Below are 22,438 nucleotides of genomic sequence, written 5' to 3'. Positions count from 1 at the left end.
AGTGTGAGTGTGAGTGTGAGTGTGAGTGTGAGTGTGAGTGTGTGTGTGTGTGTGTGAGTGTGAGTGTGTGTGTGAGTGTGTGTGTGAGTGTGTTATACCAGCGCTCTTGTCCAGGAAGTAGGCGAGGAGGCAGCGCATGACGGCCTGGTGGCAGATGACCAGCACGTTGCCTTGTCTCTCCAGCTCCATGATTACTGGCTCCAGCCGCTGCACCAGATCCTGATAGGACTACAGCAAGAGAAGAGCAACAAAACTCGCTGCTAGATATGAATGATTTTCTCTTTGTTTGAAGAAATTAATAGTTTTATTCAGACAGGATGCATTAAATTGAACAAGAGTAACAGTACTAAAGACCTTTATGTTACAAAAGATTTCTATTTCAAATAAATGCTGTTCTTTTAAACTTTCTATTCATCAAAGAGTTCTGCAAATAAAATGTATCATGGTTTTCACAAAAGCAGCACAACTGTTTTCAACATTGATAATAATCAGAAATGTTTCTTGAGCAGCAAATCAGCATATTAGAATGATTTCTGAAGATCATGTGACACTGAAGACTGGAGTAATGATGCTGAAAATTCAGCTTTGATCACAGAAATAAAATACATTTTAAAATATAATCAAATAGAAAACAGTCATTTTAAATTGTAGTAATATTTCACAATTTTACTGTTTGTATTGTATTTATGATCAAAGAAATGCAGCCTTGGTGAGCAGAAGAGACTGCGTTCAAAAAGTGGGAGTGAATTCTTTTGAGTTGATTCTTTTCGGTGAATCAGTCTGAATAGTTCATTAGTCAATCAGTCTAAATCTGAATCATTAAAGGTCATGAAAAAGTCATGAAGAGTTATTATTAAAACGTGGGAACTCTAAATGGCACATCAGGTGTTATAACGGTACAGAACACACCTCTCCTCCTGGGTATCTGTAGTGGTATTTGTCCTGGTCTCTGAGAGAATATTCATCTGGGTATGTTTCTTTTATCTTTTCATATGTCATTTCCTCACAGATGCCCTGATATAAAACATAAACACACATTAAAAATAACAATGCACAAACAGCACAAATGTTTCTCTGTCATCAATTCAGATGTTTTGCAATAAAGTGATTGTTTTTTTCTTTTTGCAATATAAGCAATAGTTCACCCAAAAATAAATATTTGCTGACAATTTAGTCATCCTCAGCAGGCCATCCAAAACGTACAGTGGATGAGTTTGTTTCTTCATCAGAACAGATTTGGAGAAATGTAGAATTCCATCATTTGCTCAGCAATGGATCCTCTGCAGTGAATGGGTGCCGTCAGAATGAGAGTCCAAACAGCTGATAAAAATAATCCACACCACTCCAGTCCATCAGTGAACATCTTGAGAAGCCAAAAGCTGCGTGTTTGTAAGAAACAAATACATAAAGACGTTTTCACTTCAAACCGTCGCTTCTGGCCAAAATACGAGTCCATAATAAAGCTTCCTCCAGTGAAAAAGTCATCTCCTGTTGTCCTCCCACATAAAAATCCACTGATATTATTTGTTTAGAACTGTTTTGGACTGGTTTCTCTCGTAAACGGTGCTTGATCTGTGCAGATTTCTCTCCTGATTCAGACCAGATGACTTTTTCACTGGAGTAAACAATATTATGGACTCGTATTTTAGCTGGAAGCGATGATTTGAAGTTAAAAACATCTTAATAATGGATTTGTTTCTTACAAACACACAGCTTTTCACTTCTCAAGCCATTAACTGATGGACTGGAGTGATGTGTGGATTATTGTGATGTTTTTATCAGCTGTTTGGACTCTCATTCTGACGGCACCCATTCACTGCAGAGGATCCATTGGTGAGCATGTGATTTATTGCTACATTTCTCTACATCTGTTCAGATGAATAAACAAACTCGTCTACTGTACGTTTGGTAACACTTTACTTGAAGGGGTGTGCATAAGACTGACATGGCACCTTCATAATCATTCAAATAATGTCATATTTGCATTAAAAATGACATAACTGAGCGAATGACACTTAATGACAGTTGTGACAGCAAGTGATTTATTGCTACATTTCTCCAAATCTGAAGAAGAAACAAACTCATCTACATCTTGGATGTCCTGAGGGTGAGGACATCTTTAGCAAATTAATTTTCAATTTTGAGTGAACTGCTCCTTAAAAGCATTAAATAAACATCTACCTTATTTCCCACTTATGTGGAAGCAGACTTTTATTGCACTCATGGCAAAGTTTTCCCAGTTATATAGCTGAATTCATTTTGGTGTGGTAAACGAGTTAAATATGACACACCTCCATTAAACATCTGACTCAAATTGACTAATTGCCTGTTAACAGAAAACACCTCTTTTTTATCACGGTAAGTAATGAAGAACAGCCCAGTGTTCATATGAAAACCAGAGGCTGCTGCTGTAATAAAAACAGTGGCAGGAAACTCACGGCGTCGATCTCGTTGAGGATTTTCCACTGCTCATACGGGACGCCCAGCTCCTCGGCCGTCTGGATGGTGCGTCTGAGCTGACTGGTCCACACCTTCAGGTCTGGGATCTTCTGGTTTTCCAGGAACCCACGCAGGGCTTTAGAAAACTAACACAGAGCGGGAAAGATGTTAAAAAGCCCACAAACATTTCTCACCCACCTGTGGTAAAGGACTGACCCAGAGCATGCTGGGAAGCAACACAGGGTGACTATGAAAGTGGCTTTACATGTGCTACAGTAAAAAAAAAAAAAACATGATTAACAAATACAAACAACACTGTTTTATTATAGTTAACTAAAACTAAAACCTAAAAAATTCTAATTAAAAAAAGAATGTATGAATGAATAGATAAATAAATGAATTAAATAAATAAAAGTAAAAAAAATAATCTATAAATGTTATAGTAAAATAAAATATTAAAGACATGCATATGTTGCCAAGGCAACATTTCTAATTTTCGTTTAGTTTAACTTGATGTACTAAAATAACTAAAACGAAATGAACTTAAACAAATAAAACATTATAAAAATTCTATTAATAAGAATATTATTTTTATTATAATAATAACAAAAAAAACTATATAGTTATACTTTAAGAAAACTAGTAAAAATGACAAAAGCACACAACAAAATTACTAGAAATTCAAATAAAATTAAAGTGAAAACAAAAAACATAAAAATAAAACCTAATTCAAAATATTAACAAACACTATAACACAGCCCTGCAATATAAAAAAAATTCTTCTGATTTGCATAAAATGCTACATATTACCAAATGTAATGATACGGAGTTAAAAAATAATAAAAAAAGCTTTTTTGCACTTATCAAAATAACAAAAGCAGTCAAATGTCAAAAGCTTCTATTTTAATGATGAATAGAATAATTCAGAATAATTCATACATGTGAAAATGGGCTTTGAATTGAACAAATAGTTGTAATTTGACTCAGATGAAGACGGGAATCATGTATTTGTGGCAGTTTTTCTGCTGATTAAGTTTAATAAAAGACGACTTCACCTTAAAAATGGTTGTCGAAAGCAAAAATGTTACAAAATGCATCATATTTTGTAAGATAGTGTGATGTGCTTGAGCAAAACAGCCGTTATTTTTGGAATCAGCACCTCAAAATGAGTAAGAAACATGCACTGGATTTCATTCATCAAATATGATGCAGGGCAGTGTTCCAGTATATCAGTCAGTACGTGTACATGGACAACAATACTAAAATAAAAATGACAAAAACATTAAATAAAAATTAGAAGTGCTGCTTTAGCAGCTAATTGAAATATATACACTTAAGTCGAAGTACTAAAACTAAAACAGAATTAAACGAAAACTATAACTAAAATATAAATATTTAAAAACTAAGAAAAATTATAAAACAGAACAAAATTACTATAAGTAAATTTAAAATTATTTGTTATTATTTTAGATTTCCATTTTTCAAAATATTAATAAATACTAGAACAATACAGAAGTAAATAATAAACTAACATTGTTGATTAAAACAAGAGTTAAAGGTACAATATGGACTTTTCGCCGCATTTTGCAACAGGATACACACACGGCAGTGCTCAACCGTTTGACGGCAAATAAAAGAGCTTCAACACTGCCATCGCCTGTATGCACGTACAAATAATTAACTGCACTTGAAACCTTCATAAAATGAAAAATGAAACACCCAAAACTGTACATGGCATCATCACGAAGACGAACTATATGTTTATGCGTGAAATACCGGAGGGGACGTCGGATGGCGTCACGTGGGACGTAATGACGTGCGCCATTAATCGAACTATGTACTATAACATGTAAAATGGGAACATGAAAGGAATATTCTAAAAGCAACTCATGTAAACACCATAATCATAATATTGGCTTATTTAGAATAAGGTAAATAATTCGATTACTGATGTCCATGTAAACGTAGTCATAGATACTGAAATAGTGACTTTCAGAGTTTAGTCTTAGCCTCCATTCAATAAATACACCTTGAGATTTCAGTGGTATGTTTGCCCCTGTATGTTTATAATTAGCAACCATATACTCTTTGATAGTAATTACCCCTGTTGGTGCTAATATGGGGTCTATAGGTCTATTCTAGAAGTGTTTCATTTCCTGTTGAAGTTACAATGGTGCATGTTTAAGAAGCACTGCACCACAAGACTCTTTGACCGCCAAGAGAGTTTGAGAGTCTAATTTCTTCATTTCTCTTTTGTTTGTTCTTTTTTAGTCATACTTTTATTTCTGTGACTTGTGAGGTCTCTGCTTTTCCTGAATGTCATTTGTTATGTGTTGTACAGGAATGAATAAGGTGGAGGAGAAGTTGAAAGCAGGTCGGATGAAGAGGGCGGATAAAATTAAAGTGAAAACAAAAAACATAAAAATAAAACCTAATTCAAAATATTAACAAACACTATAACACAGCCCTGCAATATAAAAAAAATTCTTCTGATTTGCATAAAATGCTACATATTACCAAATGTAATGATACGGAGTTAAAAAATAACATAAATAACTCTGTTAAAAAAATTATATATATATATAAAATTTAAGTTACATATATTCATATAAATTATATGTACACAGTACAAAACTGTACATGGCATCATCACAAAGACGAACTATATTTTTATACGTGAAATTCCGGAGGGGACGTCGGATGGCGTCACGTGGGACGTAATGACGTGCGCCATTAATCGAACTATGTACTATAACATGTAAAACGGGAACATGAAAGGAATATTCTAAAAGCAACTCATGTAAACACCTTAATCATAATATTGGCTTATTTAGAATAAGGTAAATAATTCGATTACTGATGTCCATGTAAACGTAGTCATAGATACTGAAATAAGCCATATTCCGCCCATCTATCTATGAAGTGCACCTGTTTTCCTCTGCTGGAGAGCTCCGAGTCTCCTCCGATGCAGCTCTGGACGTTGTGCTGGCTCTCGCCGTGGCGGCACAGGTAGATGGAGTGCTTCTGAACGTGAATATTCATGAGGTAGTAGACGATCTTGCTCTGAATGTAATCCTGAACACGGTTCACCAGGAAACGCTGGCCCACGTTGATCACCTGGATGAAGGACAGGTCCCTGAAAGAGCCCCAAAACAACCATGAAATGGCTTTACGGATGCCTTTGCAAACTGTTATCATTAGCTCATCCATGAACATGATTTCTGCCCAAGTCCCGTCGGATTGCATCGGCTGTGGGGATGAAGACCACAACTCCCATGATTCCACACTCAGTCACGCCGTCATCAAACTACGCCTTCGTCTATTTGTTTATTTTGAATACACGCCCTCCAGCGGCAAAAATTACATATTGTGCCTTTAAATCTACAAATAAATTCCAGGCACATGAATGTGGGTTTTCCACTTATTTCTGTATAATTAAATATACTGTACCATACTTTTGTTTCCCTATTTGGACCTCACATTAGTGAAGCATATAATAAAGTGTACAAACAAAGAACACTGTAGGTTGCAAGTTGAATTGAACAGTTTTCTGGATGTTGTATGAGCAGTTTCACAGCAGAGAATAAAAGCTAGTGGAAGAAGTCTGAAGGCAGCTGTGTCTGCAACCACTACAATGGGTTACAATTTCCCAAGCATTGGCAGATTATTCTCCGATTAAAGCCAAAAGCTACTCCTGAGGAATCTCACGAATGCCTTGGACTGTCCAAAACATCCATATAGATTTTTCAGAGATTCTAGGTTAATATTTGAATATCCACATTATTTGAACACAAACTTAATCAATTAGAAAGTATTTAGAGGCATTTATGATATAGTATTATCATCACCAAACAAAACCAACGTGCCAGAATACTAACAAAATAAATTCAGTACTGTACTGCTCTCTGCTGGAGACTGAGTGACATGACAACAGAAAAGCCAAAGCTGGTGTTTAGGTCACGGATCAACAGCTGAAATTAAATATTATCATATAGTTTCCCAAAAATTATAAAATATACAAATAAGTAATAATAAGTAATAATAATAATAAAAAAAAAAAAAACATGTTTGCCCAAAGGACAAGTCTTGCCAAATGTCTCCTCCGAGATCAATCAGCTACTGGATGTGTTGGAAAAATAATAAATGGAAAGATAGCCTATATAATAAAGTCATACTTGTCATGGTCATCTGGGTCTAACGGCTGATATGTGACTTTATAGCACTCGATTCTCTTCAGGAAATCCTCCATCACGCTCTCTCGGTCTCTCTCAGGATAATCAGGGCTGGAAACCTTCACATCCTGCCATCAAATTAATGATGTGTTATGAAATTAACAGGAGCTCACTGCTGTCCAACGATATTAACTTCATTTTACTCATCATCAGGATATATAAGTTTACCTATAACTTTACTTTTATAAATAATCAGGGGAAAATGTGTTGACTTTAGGTGTGCAATGTGTATATTTCTTTTCTTTCTTTTTATTTTTTAGAATTTAATCATTTTAAATAGCTTTTTTTTTAAAGCTCAAATATTTCCTGCAGTCTCTCAATTAATGTGAGCTCCTAAAAGCTGCATAATTATAATAAAATGAAGAAGGAAAAAAAAAAAGTTAAATTTAGTCATTTAGGAGACCCTTTATCCAAAGCGACTTATAAATGAGGACAACAACTAAACTTTTAACATAAAACATTTTATGTTATATAACCTCGAAAACTTTTTCTGATATGACAGCAGTGATAAATATTAACGGTGACACTCACCAGTATGCTGGCAGCAATGACTTCTGGGTCGTCACACAGCGACTCGACAAAAAACACCTGGAAACAAAAGCAAAAATAATCCCATCAAAGACTGCAAGAAGGTTTCTATTCAGGTTTATGAAGGGCAAACTAGGCTGCGGAGGAGCTTTATTGATCTCTGGATGCTCTGAACACTCCCTGACGACTGAGACATATACAGATACAGATACAACTGCTAATATTTCAGTAAGACAATGATATTCACACATCCTCTGACCTTATATGCACTTTCCTTCACAAAACTCAGGATGAGGCTCCTTCTCTCTCTGGTTGTGTTTGTGGCATCAAAAACCTGACGAGAAGTGAAATGAGGAAATATCTCATCAAATATAATCAAACTATTAGAATAATTTGCTTACGTCACAAGTGCAATTAAGTGTCATAGAAACCTCTAAAGCATTTTTAATAGATTGTAATGACATTGATTTATTTTATGCTCTTTTTGACTGGTATAGAAATTGGTATGGCAAATATTTATGAAATGAAGGTATGGATCTGAGTTTTTCTAAAGACAATGTGATATGATGAAATGTTTAAACAGCATCTGGGGCAGTGATATTTTAATTTTATTGATATATTATTATAGTATTCATTAATCATTTGAATTAGCTTTATTTTTATATTTTCATTCTAATAATTTTCTCACTTTAAGTAGTAATTTTATTTTTTTAATATTTCTGTTTAGCTTTAATTTATTTTTATTTTAGTTTATAGTATTTTCATTTTAGTTTATATTAGCTAGTTGCCAACACAGCATTTTAATTTCTTTTAATATTTACATCTAGCTTTCATTTATTTTAATTTGTATTAGTTTTATTATGTTTTTGTCATTTTTTTTTATTTTTTTTTTATATTTCTGTTTAAATTGATTTTCATTCCAGTTTTTAGTAGTTTTAATCATTTTAGCACTTGATCTTAAACGTATTTCAGTTAGTTGCCAATTTTAATATTAATTTAAATCATAGTGATTCTATTATGAACTTTTGCCATTTTTATATATTTTTTAAAATATTTATATTTAACTTTAATTTATTTTTATTTTAGTTTTTAGAAGTTTTAATAATGTTAGTACTTCAACAAACTTTTTTTAGTTAGTTGCCTATTTTATTATTAAGTTGTAATAATTATATTATGTGATTTTGTCTTTTTTTTTATTTCTATTTAGCATTAATTTACTTATATTTCAGATTAATTTTTTAAGTAGTTTTATTTATTTCCGTTATTTGCCAAAGCGGCATTCCTAATTCTATATTTTCCATCTAATTTTATATTTTATTTCAGTTTCATTTCTATTAACAAAAATAATTTTAATAACATTGACACCACTGATCTGATGCAACGATACACTTTGAAACAACTGCATATTTATGCAAGACAAATAACACAAAACACTCCAGCACACAAGTGATTAATATTTGAGCTAATAAATGAAGAAATTCTAGTTTCAGTATGTGTGAAGTCCAAAGAGCAGAACTTACAGCGATCTGCCCTCCCTCCTCATTCAGATAAGATTTCACATCCTGTAGAGCCACGATGGCACACTGTCTGTGAGAAACAAGAGACGGCCAATCATCAGACCAGAACCAGAACTGCCACAATCACATTCAACTCAACAGCACCAGCAGATGATGCCGACAGACACTGACTCGATTTATCAGCACCGGTTTGAGGAAACAATGTACATCAAATCGGAATCAATAAAATAAAATAAAAGGTGTTTATTCTTGCTTATTAGAAACATAGTTTGTTGTGAATATGACAATATGTCATAGTGCAACTCAAAACTTCCTCCTGATCATTTCCTGAAATGACTGACACAGACTGCTGTAGAAACATCCTCTTGTTGTCAGAGGTATTTGTGTAATGCAGGTGTAACGTTGTGGATACTCACTTCCTGATTTTCATGGCCTCTTTATTGTCGTGACGGAAGAAGTCGTAAGACTTGTACGACTGTACCGCCTCACGTCTATAAACGCCTAGGTTAAAAACTGACAGAAACACACAACCATTACCAACATAAAGGGAAAGCAATAGTCTTTTAGGAAACTTCAGAGTCAAACATAATAGTGTAATATTTTATAGATCCAGTGCCAATGCTAGAAACATACCAAGACTAGAAAGGTATAAATTCATAATTTTGTGTTTACATCTTGCAATTGTTTTTTTTTTTTCTGTGAGTTTTTATCTCACAATTCTGACTTTGCAAGTTATAAACCAGTAAAATTGCTAGTTTGCACCTGTTTCGTTTCTGCGAGGGAATTCAAAAATAAAAAAAGTAATTGTGAGTTTTTAATCTCGCAATTCTTACTTTTTCTCACAAATGCAAGTTCATCTCACAATTCTGACTTTTTCTCGCAAATGCAAGTTTATATCTCGCAATTCTTACTTTTTCTCGCAAATGCAAGTTTATACCTCACAATTCTTACTTTTTCTTACAATTGGGAGTTTATATCTCAAAATTATGACTTTCTCACAATTTAAAGTTTATATCTCACAATTCTTACTTTTTTCTTTCAATCGCAAATGCAAGTTTATATCTCGCAATTCTGACTTTTTCTCGCAAATGCAAGTTTATATCTCGCAATTCTGACTTTTTTTCTTTCAATTTTGATTGTCTTTTTTCTCAGAATCGCAAGTTATAAACTCGTAAATGCTAGTTTGCATGTCGCAAACCTATTTACACCATGAAATAAAAATTTTACACATTTCTCTTCTTCTCAGAATTGCATGTCACAATTCAGAATGAGGGGGAAAAAAGTCAGAATTGTTCAATTAAAAAGTCGCAAATAGCTTTTTAATTTTTTTTTTATCTTGTGGTGGAAACAAGCTTCCTGAAAACCATGTAATAGTTATATTGAGTTAAAAATTATTTAACTTTTTAAAAATTATTTGAATCAATTCAGATGATTAATTCTTAATGTTTTAATTTAAGAAATAATTTTGGTGTTTCATCCCCAGGAAAACTGCATACGTAATTATAATAAATACAGAAGTATGTTGAATGAGCTCATTTATCTCTCACCTTTCGTGGGAACCCCGATCCAGTTGAGGTATCGAGTCAGCTTCTTGGATATGTATGTCTTTCCTCTGGCGGGAAGGCCGATCAATACGATGACAGTAGGGGAGTTAGTCATGTATGACGCCCATGCTATGAAAACAAACATACACACATCATTTACTTTTAACAATTCCCTTCTCAGTGCAGGACAAACCAGCATGATGATATCAGACGAACATTCTGTTAACAGGTCATCATATTTATACTCATAACAGTTGCACACAGTTCAGATGTTTCTCATGCCTGGAAATAAGTGACGTTCATGAGGATTACACTGAGGGCATGAAGCTTTCATGCTGCTGAAGTTATTGACATCATTTCCTTATCAATTATGCAAGAGCGTAGCCTGAGGCTTCCTGTAGTTAATAACTGCCACATGTTTCTGAGAACGAAACAGCAGCTCAACAACAAACCCATATACCCACCATGCATACATATAATATTATTTCTACATTATTATGGTATTTATTAACATTTTGAATTTGCTTTCATTTTTATATTGTCAATTTTAAGTTTTTGTAACTTTGTTATATGCTTTTGCACTTTGTAGATTTTTTGGTAATATTTCTATATAGCTTACTTGATTTTATTTAATAATTTTGTACATCAGCTTAAACCTATATATTTTAGTTAGTTGCCAAGGCACTATTTTTAATTTTATTTTATTGTAAGTTTCATTTCATCTAATATTTTTATTTTATATTACATTTAAAATAAAATGATTTTATTTTTTTATCATTTTTACATACATTAATATTTTGAGCAACATATCATGCATACTTCAGCAAATAAGTGTTATTTTAGTATTATTTATATACTATTATAGCATTTATAAATATTTTGAATTAGCTTTTATTTTTATAGTTTCTGTTTATGTACCTTTTTAATATATACATTTCTAAATAGCATTAATAAATTTTTATTTCAGTTTTAATTTAAGTAATTTTAGTACATAATTTCAGTAAGTTGTGAGGGAAATATTTCTTATTTTATTTTAATTTAGGTTTCATCCAATATTTATATTTTGTTATATTTAAAATAAAATATATTTAAAATAATAAACTATAATAACAATGATAAAATAAAATATATTTATTATATATTTCCACGCCGTACACCAAGTCTCTATGATGTTCTTGCCTGTTCATCAATATATTACTCTGTGATGAAGAAGAAAAACAGGATCCGACACACCTCTTAACTGGGCTTTACATTCCACAAAAACCCCTTCTGGACCAAAAGCTTAAATTCCAATCTGATTTAGATTTCTCTTTCAGCTTGAACGAACATGTTAAAGCTCAACACTCAGCTCTGGGTCTGAATGTCAGACTCATTTTGAAAAACTACAGCATGTCTTGAAGTTCAAAGTTCCCAGACGGCCATCACAAGCACTGCCAACTAAAACAAGGGGCTTCTTACAAGGGTTGTGACGGTGAGGAAATTTTCCCACCGGTTAATCGACGTGTGACAACACCGGTAATACCGTTATCACCGTGGGGGTGGGGGCTTCCCTCTTTTCCTCGCTTTCCTTGGCTTTTAAATAGCTTGTAAAAGCGGTGTGCGCATTTTACTTTCACTTTCAAATAGCGGCAATTCGGACTAAAACGATTGTTCGTTTTTAGTTCGTTTGAATTTTCCCTTTTAAGAAATCAACAGATATGTCTGTGATTGGTTACATTGCTCAACGCTGCAAAAACACCTTGAGGGTATTTAGCGCTTGGGATTCCATGACTAACAATTTGGGGGGGCAATTGCATTTTACTTTCACTTTTGAATTAGCGGCAGTTCGGTGTCAATTGCTTTTATTAGAACTTTTATTAACAAAACAAATAAAAATACACCATGCTATAGGGCAGGCTATGCCTAATATAAAATAACAAATAACTTACATAGTTTAAATAGGTATACAAAACTGGAAATAGGCTAAGTAAACATGTATAATATATAACCAAATAAATAAGAAACGTAGAACGTTTATTAGCAAAACGAATGTCAAATAAAATAAATAAATGACAGTTTAAATAAAGTAAAAATCAGCAAATAATGTGGAACCAATTAAATAAGAAACGAATGTTTAAAAAAACCTTCCAAAATCACCTTAGATAAACGGCAAAAGTCAACAGGCTTTTCAAAATCCAAAATATTGCCAAACAGACGCTTTTGCATCATTTTTCGAAACTAAATCATCCGCGATCGTCTTGTCTGTCTCACCTCACTCTTCTTGTCAGTCAGCTCGACTCTCTCTCCTCACTGGAGAAATTAAATCTGATCTGTGATGCGACTGTCGTTCGGCACGCTGCATTGAGCAGCCGCGTTCAGTTTTTAATTGTAGTGTCTGTTCTTTTACTGAACTAAATTATTTTTATTACTATAAAAAAATCAAAACGACGGTGGGGGTCGGTGCCGCGGTGGGCAAGTGACGTAACCGGTGTTGCGGCTTAACACCGGTATAACCGTCAACACCGTCTATCGGCGGCAAGCCTACTTCTTACTACACAATGATATAAGTGATGTTTTACAGAAACACATCTTCATAACCACATCAATACACTCTAAATGAGTCATTTAATAAGCATGTATGATGTTGCATATATTCTAAGATCTTACATCTGTGACCGCCAAAAACGTATATATGTATAATGTATAAATGTTTAAATATGTTTTAAAAAATGCATAAAATGTATAAATAAAAATAAAACAAGATCAAAATAAATTAAATAAAAAAATAATAAAATTAATTAGATTAAAACAAACAAATAAATAAAAAATAAATTTGATTAAAATAAATAAATAAATAAAAAAAGACTAAATAAAGAGTCGATTAAATAAGTGCATAATAAAAAATTTAAACAAACAAATAAAAACTGTAGTGAGTAGGAACAAAACAATAGAATCTATTATTATTATAAGTTAAAATATTAATATTTAAATTAGTATAAATGGGTCTATCGCATGAGGATGATCATATATGGAGATCTTTGCCATCTAAAAGACAGAAAACCCTTGAATGGCAGCTCAATAACTGTAGTCATCATAAACACTTCAGAGTTCCCTGATGTTAAATGATCAGGTTTTGAACCTACAACCTTTCAGTTATCAGCTCATATCTTTAACCAATAGGCTACATCCCCCCAAATGATGGAAAATAATACCTCACTATTCACATTTAGCTAACTTACATGTGAGTGCAGTAGCCAGCCTAGATCTAAGCTGGTAACTAAAAGGTTACTAGTTTGAATCCCCACAAATCATTTAATCAATACACTGAATCTCAAAAGTATTAAAATGATCATAAATAATAACAATAACTCACAGCATTTCTTCTCGTTGACTCTGGGCTCCGCCTTCTTGAAGTCATTTGAATTGTCCATGACTTTAGGTGCAGATTTGACGATCTTGACGGACAGGTGTGAGGGTCAGCACAGGTCACCAGAGGTCATCAGAGGTCAGTCCACCTGCGCAGGTATCACGAGACTGAGATTAGGTCATTACCGGCCTGGCGTTATTGCACACCTGCTGCGTTTAGCCTCCAAGACAGGAATAAAAAAATCAAAGCTGCATTCACTCACCTCGCCGCGGAGAGAACACTAACACACGGACCATTTCCCATTCAAACACAGTTAAAACTGTGTTTCCATTAAAGCTCTGGGACAGAGCAGACTTGGTGTGACCGCTGTGTTTCAGGAAGTGTCTGTGTCTGCTGGAGATGCGAAACATCCAACCCTTAGAAAAACAATAAATGCTAGAAGAACGATTAGCATCGACGGGGTGACAGAATGGGCGGGGTTCGCGGCGCAAGTCTTGTTTGTGATTGGCCAGGCACGATCGGTATAAATAATAATTATTTTATATCTACTTTTCTTTCCGTGTTCTTTCAGTTTGATAATACTAAAGTTCTCAGTATAATTACTGCAGGTGCAAAAAATATCCAAATCGCTTCTGGGAGGAAAGCGTTGTCACGTGATACATGTTACTTTTCCCAACAGTGAATTAATCAGACGAGGCTTTTAATAACAATTTTGTTGTAGACAATGGCGCATATTTTTATTTATATGTCAGGTATAAATTAATAAAATGATTTTTAAAAATGTGTATATATTGTATAGTTTATATAACACATATCTTGAATGCGGCTCAGTGAGGATTCAGACCGGAGATCAGCGAATCGCCCTCTGCTGAAGGAAACAGTAATAAGCCAGTAACTTTTGCCGCTCAACGGTCTGAACCAATCACGGTCTGAAGCCGCTTGGGGGCGGGGTTTGTTGCGCTTGTCTGATTGGATATACTTAACATCATTTAGAAATTATGTGGCGCATGTAAAGCAATATACATTTTATAATGCATAACATATCCGTTTATAACGAACCACTAAACATGGGAATATTAGAGAACAATTATATTCTAAAAAGTACTGCAATCTGTGTTCCTTAACAGGTCAGCAACAGTGTATTAATTAACTTATGGAATTAAAACGTCTAAAACCTTTGGTTTTATTGTACGATATTTGTTGTATGAATTTTGACACATTAATTGATATGAATGGTGTATAAACAAATTGGTCTTCTAGACAGAAATTTTTTACCGTACAAGACGTACAAGAAATTATGTGCAAACAAAAACTAATAGATTAAAATACATAAACAATAAAAATGCTTAAAATAATTATGCATACAATAAAAATTATATTCAAATAAATGAGTATAAAATAAATGAGTATAAAATAAACATTTGATTAAAATAACCAAATAATATCTTCAGATATTCACAAATCTTACAGTGCAAATTTAAAACATTTTAAAATAAATAATCAAATTAAAATAAATAAATTTAGATTATAATAAATAAATTACATTAAAATAAATAAAAAATAAAATAAGTACTGTATATAATACAATTTTGATATATATAAATATATTTTCTTAATATATAAAACATTTTACATAACACATTTTAAAATATAAAAATAATGAATAATTAAAATAATAATTAAAAATAAACACTTAATCAGATTAAAATAAGTATACAATAAACATTTGAAATAAATAAATAAACACGTCTAATAATTCATTACTAAATAGAAAAATAAACTTAACCTTAAAAGAATCTCAACATCATAAAATATTAAAATAATTTAAATATTTTCCAAATAATATTCAAATTAGTATAAAAATATTTAATTTAATAATTAAAAATATTAATATTTATTATTGAAATTGTGTCTTTATACACAAAAATATATAGTAAATATAAATACACATTATGCTTATGCACAAACATGGAAAATATTGTGACCTTATAACTTGCTACCAATACACATCATCACACTATTGTTTAATTTATGCAATTCATGCATCTACTTATTTACACATTAAATTTTTTTTACCATTTAAACAAACTGCTTGCAGCAGAGACATTTCCATAGCTCTGGATTTTTCTATGGGAATGATATGATAAATTCATTCATGCATATAAATATTTGAAAAGAAGACGAACGGCGATAACTAGGATGTATCGCACGTTACCAAGCCAGCAGCTCATACATTTGCATCGTTTTTCCTATAATGCAAAACCCTCAGTCGGCCTGAACTGACAGTCTCGTAACCTGTAGAAAGTCTTCATCTGCACTGCCTGCCAAAGGAAATGTTTCTTTTGTGCTGCATACTCAGTCATTGGTTTGCTAAATAAGGCCTCCTTCTGGCCATTGTGAAAACGCTCTGCTGTTTCTCAGGATATGTGAGGTCTGCCGCTCTCAGATTCCTTTGCCTTGTATGGCTAAAGGCTCCAGATGCGCCCGGCTGCGGGACGCTGACCTTATTGGCCGGCTCAGGAACAGGGAGGTGTGGAGAAACGCCTGAAAAACCAAACAAACTTCCCTTCAGCCCAGCGCAGGAACAGACCGTCTCCAACCCTCTTCAACTCAAAAACAAGGTACAGCTACTTTAAGAACTCCTAATCGTTGTTGGCTTTGTTAATGGTTAACGGATATATAATACAGTTTCAGCTTTAACTTCTGAACAGGTTGATTTTGTAAATGTCTCAGTGCAGTGTAAATGTATGATAGTTTCAGAACAGTTTCTTTATGGTATTTTACATTTGAAATATGTAAAGTCTATCATTCAACAGCAAGGTTCAGGGTTCCTATATGTATAAGTGAACGTGTATACTTTAGCTTATGTAACATTTCACCGTTTTCAGTCTTTTGTGTGTGTGTGCGCGTGTGTGCATTTTTTCAGTACAAACATTGTATGTTCTAAAAAATAGGTATATATATATATATATATATATATTACTTATTTTAAATAAATAAATTTTTTATTTTATTTTTTAAACAGGTCTCATATGACATATTTCATTTAAATTATTAATACCTCACAAACACTTGTGTATTGTATATTGTATGTAGGCTTATATAAATATATTTGCTTTTACTACCTTGATTTAGTAATTTAATTGGACTTGTAATTTGATATGAATTATTTTCAGTATAAATATTCCTAGTAGTCCCTTTAATTCTGTATTTTTAGAAGAATTACAAAATAAAAAAAGTTTTCAATGAATTATAGCATGTCACACCGCAGGATGCTTCTGCTTGAAAATTCATGTCAGTTTCACTTTGAAAGCATCAAATGTGCCTCTAACTATTATGATATAAGACTGAATGCATATACAGAGTGTTTTTGTGTGTAATTTTGTACATTGAAAACACTTTATCCGTCATACTTGTGCCGATGGCATCGCTCCATGGTATTGTGCGTTGTCCTCCAGACTGCGATGAGTGGACTCTAATGAATTTAATCTCTTATCTCTTTCTTCTGCAGAAGCAAACCCTGCGGTCAGAATGTCTGCAGCCAAGCGTGCCAAAGGAAAGACCACAAAGAAGCGGCCGCAGAGGGCCACGTCCAACGTCTTCGCCATGTTCGACCAATCCCAGATCCAGGAGTTCAAAGAGGCCTTCAACATGATCGATCAGAACAGAGACGGATTCATCGATAAAGAGGATCTACACGACATGCTGGCCTCTCTGGGTAATCTATCTATCTATCTATCTGTCCGTCTGTCCATCCGTCCGTCCGTCCGTCTATCTAGTCCATCCATCCATCTATCTATCCGTCTGTCTGTGTCTGTCTGTCTATCTATCCATCCATCTATCCATCCATCTATCTATCCGTCTGTCTGTGTCCGTCTATCTATCTATCTATCTGTCTGTCTGTCTATCTATCTATCTGTACATCTGTCTGTCTATCTGTCTGTCTGTCCATCCGTCTATCTATCTGTCTGTCTGTCTGTCTATCTATCTATCTATCTATCTATCTGTCCGTCTATCTGTCTGTCTATCTGTCTGTCTGTCTATCTATCTATCTATCTATCTGTCCGTCTATCTGTCTGTCTGTCTATCTATCTATCTATCTATCTATCTGTCTGTCTGTCTGTCTATCTATCCGTCCGTCCGTCCGTCCGTCCGTCCGTCCGTCTATCTATCTATCTATCTATCTATCTATCTATCTGTTTGTCTGTCTATCTAGAGGTGTGAATCCAAATCTTAATCTATCTATCTAAACATTTTAATACATTTTATGTATTTAATTATAGGCTTCATTTTTTATTTTGAGCTGAAATATGACCTTATAGTTTGTAAAATTAAGTTTTGTAGGATGTTTTTTTTGTGTGTGTGTGTGTGTGTGTGTGTAAATTATTTATTTTTATTATGCTTCAGTTTTGTTTTGATTTTGTGCTGAGATGACTTCAGATGAAATTTTGTAAGAATTATCTTTTTTGCATGAATATTTTATATATATATTTTTTATATTTTAAAATATTATTTGTAGAATATATATATATATATATATATATATAAAATGAAGATTCATTTTTCTTTTGAACTGAAATACTGAAATATAACATTAGTTTGAAAGATAAGGTTTTGTGAGATTCATCCAGTAATATCCTTGTTTTAGCTAAATTATAATTTTTTTTTATTTAGAATTTTTTTTATTCATTTATTTATTTATTAATTTGACCATCCAATAATATCTTTTGCCAATAATATTCTGCAGGCCAAATAACATGCAAAATATCAAACATTTCTCACCAACCACACTGGAATGGTTTTACCAACACACATTAAGCTTGATGTGAAGAGCAGGTTTAATGTGTGCGTGGAAAAGCAGCCCTGCATCTGAGCATTTATTCCTGTTTCTCCAGGGAAGAACCCGTCTGACGAGTACCTGGAGGGAATGATGAGCGAAGCTCCGGGTCCCATCAACTTCACCATGTTCCTCACCATGTTTGGAGAACGTCTGAACGGCACCGATCCTGAAGACGTCATCCGAAACGCCTTCACGTGCTTTGACGAAGAGGCTTCTGGTACAGCCTTTGTCCTAGTGAACAAATCATGTGTTTATGTGTTAATTAACTGCACTGTGTCATCTCAAGCTCAATTAATAGATCTAAATGCATGTTTTGGTATAATTATGCCCTCATGAAGGTAAGAGGATTGACAGCTTAAAATGACATTATAAGCCTGGTTCTCAAAGTCATGAAACTACAAGCTTCTCAGAAAGAGCACATTTACTGTACAAAATCATGGGAACTGTTGATATTTAAGATTTTCCCTTGACAAACATAACAAATGTCAATAGATAAACCGATTAAAAAATATAGATTTCTGAAATAATTCATTACATTAAAATTAACTATTACAATTATAGTTATAAAACATTTCTCATGTTCTTTTAGTTTAATTTGATGTACTAAAATAACTCAAACTTTAAATGACAGAATAAAACAAAATAAACACTATACAAACGTTTTTTTTAAAAATGACAAAAGCACAATAAAATTACTAAACATTTGACTAAAATTAAAGTAAAAAAAATTACACAATATAAATAAAAATTATAATAGTATTTCAATGATATTAAAATAACACTGACCTTAAAGGACAGACAAAAAAAAGCATCCTCATGATATAAGGGGGAAAAAGCATTCAAAATAAAATATGACCCTGGAGCACAAAACCAGTCTTAAGTCGCTGGGGTATATTTGTAGCAATAGCCAACAATACATTGTATGGGTCAAAATTATCGAATTTCTTTTATGCCAAAAAAGGATATTAAGTAACGATCATGTTCCATGATGATATTTTGTAAATTTCCTACTATAAATATATTAAAACTTAATTTTTGATTAGTAATATGCATCGCTAAGAACTTCATTTGGACAACTTTAAAGATGAATTTCTCAATATTTAGATTTTTTTGCTCCCTCAGATTCCAGATTTTCAAATAGTTGCATCTCAGCCAAATATTGTCCAATCCTAACAAACCGTACATCAATGGAAAGCTTATTTATTCAGCTTCTCAAGATCTGACCCTTATGACTGGTTTTCTGGTCCATGGTCACTAATACATTTATTGGATTTTTGTGGATCTGTTTAGAAAATCGTTTATATTATTATAGTAAAAACTGTCATCAACTGTTCATTGCCAGACATTTGTATCCATTTTTGAAAGACACAAATGGCACCTGATTTTCTTTATAATGACTCAGAGGTTGAGATCTTCACAGACAGCCTTATGTGACGTCTGTAACAGGGTTCATCCATGAGGACCATCTCCGCGAGCTGCTGACCACCATGGGTGATCGTTTCACTGATGAAGAAGTGGACGAGCTGTTTCGCGAGGCGCCAATTGACAAGAAAGGAAATTTTAACTATGTGGAGTTCACTCGCATCCTCAAACACGGGGCCAAAGACAAGGACGACATTTAAAAACAGCAGCAGATTCATATGTATGTCAAGATCTAATGATCCTGATGATTCAACAGTTCAGTCTTTTAAGAAACCACACTGTAATGCACTAGAATACCACTCAAAAAGCCTTAGCATACTGTATATTTCACACTGTGTTGGCGAGTGCTGCATGTGCGAACATACTTTAGATCCCGTATTCATGTTTTCTTTCTTCGCCTCTCCAGATAAAATCACCTGTTGTGTGTGTGTAAGAGACTGAAGCAGATAATTATGCTCTACAGGAGCCATTTTTGAAGTCCAAAAACACCCTTTTAGATATTAAGAAGCTTCACATTATAGTTTTGCTGATTTCATGTATTAAGAATAAAGTTTGTACATTTCAGAATATGTGCTGTAAGAAATTGAATTAATTAGCAATTAGCATCATTTTAAAATAAAGACGCTTTTCCACTTTCTTTACTGTTTACAATTTCTGCTCCATCACACAAAATGCACACAAATAAAAAGGCCAAGCCTGGATTTCTGTCTTTTAACAGCAAAAGTTCACCCCAAAAAATGGAAGTTACCTGGCAATTTACTCACCCTTAGGACATCCAAGATGTAGAGGAGTTTGATTCTTCATCAGATTTGGAGAAATGTAGCATTGCATCACTTGCTCGCCAATGGATGTGAATGGGTGCCGTCAGAATGAGAGTCCAAACAGCTGATAAAAACATCACAATAATCCACAAGTAATCCACACACCACTCCAGTCCATCAGTTAATATCTTGAGAAGTGAAAAGCTGCATGTTTGTAAGAAACAAATCCATCATCCAAGACATTTTAACTTCAAACCATTGCTTCAGACTAAAATACGAGTCTATAATCCATATAATGCATTCTCCTATAACCTGAGCAATATAAAAGCACTATCAAACAACAAACAGCACATCCGTTGCTTGCCATGTTCTTGTTAAATAAAACTTTATTTTGATTGTAAAAGAAATATTTCCCACAACAATCCTACAATCTACAGAGTGTAACGCTGTATATCTATATTACTTTAAAACATGTCAGCTCTGAAAAATAATAGCCATCAATGATATCTATAGTAAGTCTCTCTTTCTCTGGACTCTGGAGATGTAAGAATGAGATTTGGGCCTGTGTGCATATTGAATTCACTGATCCAGGATCAGATTCCATGTGTTTGTTCTTATATCGGTCACAAAAGCGCTCAAAAACAGAACCAAACTCACATGTGATTGACCAGTGTTAAACCAACCACTTTCTAGGTCATCGTAATATGGCACTTTCCACAAAAATGGTACAGAAAAGGCTATGAACTTTAAAAGTCACACCTCAGTAGGAAAAACTACATTATATGAGCGGTTTTGTTTTCTATTCATGGCATAAGAGGTTTATAATCAGTATTTGAAATACTCTTACCAATATTTAGACAAACCCTGGTGTGTTTCTTTAGTATTTTCTAGCAATAAACTTGTAATGTAGGCTAACGGCAGAGTTGCCAGGTTTACACAAAACAAAACCCGCCAAATTGCTACTCAAAACTAGCCCAACGGCGTTAAACCGGGGTAAAATACACGTAAAATACACGTTTTTGGTAGGGTTTCCCTGATAAAATTTGCATTACAGGGGCTAAATATCATGTTATTGGGGTCGCTTCGGCAACAGTATTAAAGTAGCCCAATTTCGCGGGAAAACCGCGGACTTGGCAACACTGCTAACGGTCAAATTGGATCACGTGATCCTCGATAACCAATCACATCACGGTCTTGACGTTAGTCGCGCGAGTCAGTCGCTGTTTATGGATACCATAAAAACCAATGAGAATTACCATAAACTGAATCCTACCTGTTCCAAATTTGTCCGCGAGTTCTCTTATAAAAACAGCACTTTTCCGTTGTAAACTCTAAAAATAGATAAATCCAAAATGAACCTTTAATCCCGAACATGTTGAAGATTAGCCGATTAGCTGTTTTCCCACAAAATCAGTTTATTCAGTGAAGCCTCTCCTCCATTGACGTACATTCAAAAACGGCATCTGGTCTCCTTCCCTGCCTACCACAGGGAAGTACGCTTGTTTTGCTAACATTTGTTGCTGCCGCAAATCGATCCGCGTTTTTCGCGGAATTTCGTACCCGCTCACCACAATAAACAGAAGTCACTGAACCTCGAACCATTAGAATGATTTTGAAACTGATATTTCAAGGTACAAAAAAAAACATACAGTTGCTTCAAACGGCTTGATCTTGACAAATGCTGTCAACAGTATCATTTGTGTAAAAATACTATAATTGAACGAAATTATTTACTTCTCTTCCTGCCACCTTGTCCAAATTACGTCACTTCCTGTGTGTCACATTTTGAATTGGGGTAAATCCATAGAC

The 22,438-nt window shown here is 33.6% G+C and overlaps 2 protein-coding genes across 2 annotated transcripts in view; one reads left to right on the top strand and one right to left on the bottom strand.

The window, feature by feature from the left end:
* Window positions 1–14,017, bottom strand: part of LOC107711793 (6-phosphofructo-2-kinase/fructose-2,6-bisphosphatase 2-like) — an 18,071-nt gene extending 4,054 nt beyond the window's left edge. Inside the window, exons 1-12 of the mRNA XM_016516843.1 lie at window positions 13,869–14,017; window positions 13,613–13,754; window positions 10,264–10,389; window positions 9,133–9,229; window positions 8,720–8,786; window positions 7,459–7,533; window positions 7,203–7,259; window positions 6,615–6,739; window positions 5,368–5,575; window positions 2,439–2,585; window positions 910–1,014; window positions 99–228 (exon numbers count right to left, since the gene is read on the bottom strand). Of these exons, the coding sequence (XP_016372329.1) occupies window positions 99–228; window positions 910–1,014; window positions 2,439–2,585; window positions 5,368–5,575; window positions 6,615–6,739; window positions 7,203–7,259; window positions 7,459–7,533; window positions 8,720–8,786; window positions 9,133–9,229; window positions 10,264–10,389; window positions 13,613–13,670 (1,195 nt within the window). The 5' untranslated portion in view covers window positions 13,671–13,754; window positions 13,869–14,017. The remainder of the gene's footprint in view (window positions 1–98; window positions 229–909; window positions 1,015–2,438; window positions 2,586–5,367; window positions 5,576–6,614; window positions 6,740–7,202; window positions 7,260–7,458; window positions 7,534–8,719; window positions 8,787–9,132; window positions 9,230–10,263; window positions 10,390–13,612; window positions 13,755–13,868) is intronic.
* On the top strand, window positions 2,478–20,499 carry LOC107711796 (myosin regulatory light polypeptide 9). Its single transcript, XM_016516848.1, has 5 exons — window positions 2,478–2,537; window positions 16,028–16,227; window positions 17,118–17,324; window positions 18,502–18,663; window positions 19,893–20,499. The coding sequence occupies exons 3-5, from the start codon at window positions 17,138–17,140 to the stop codon at window positions 20,066–20,068; spliced, it is 525 nt and encodes a 174-aa protein (XP_016372334.1). The 5' UTR covers window positions 2,478–2,537; window positions 16,028–16,227; window positions 17,118–17,137; the 3' UTR covers window positions 20,069–20,499.
* Window positions 20,500–22,438: the final 1,939 nt, after the last annotated feature.

This window comes from Sinocyclocheilus rhinocerous, unplaced genomic scaffold (genome assembly GCF_001515625.1).
Source record: "Sinocyclocheilus rhinocerous isolate Xijiao unplaced genomic scaffold, SAMN03320098_v1.1 scaffold1409, whole genome shotgun sequence".
Taxonomy (NCBI): Eukaryota; Metazoa; Chordata; class Actinopteri; order Cypriniformes; family Cyprinidae; genus Sinocyclocheilus; species Sinocyclocheilus rhinocerous.
Note: the sequence above shows the minus strand (reverse complement) of the source record. Positions and strands in the feature narration are given on the sequence as shown.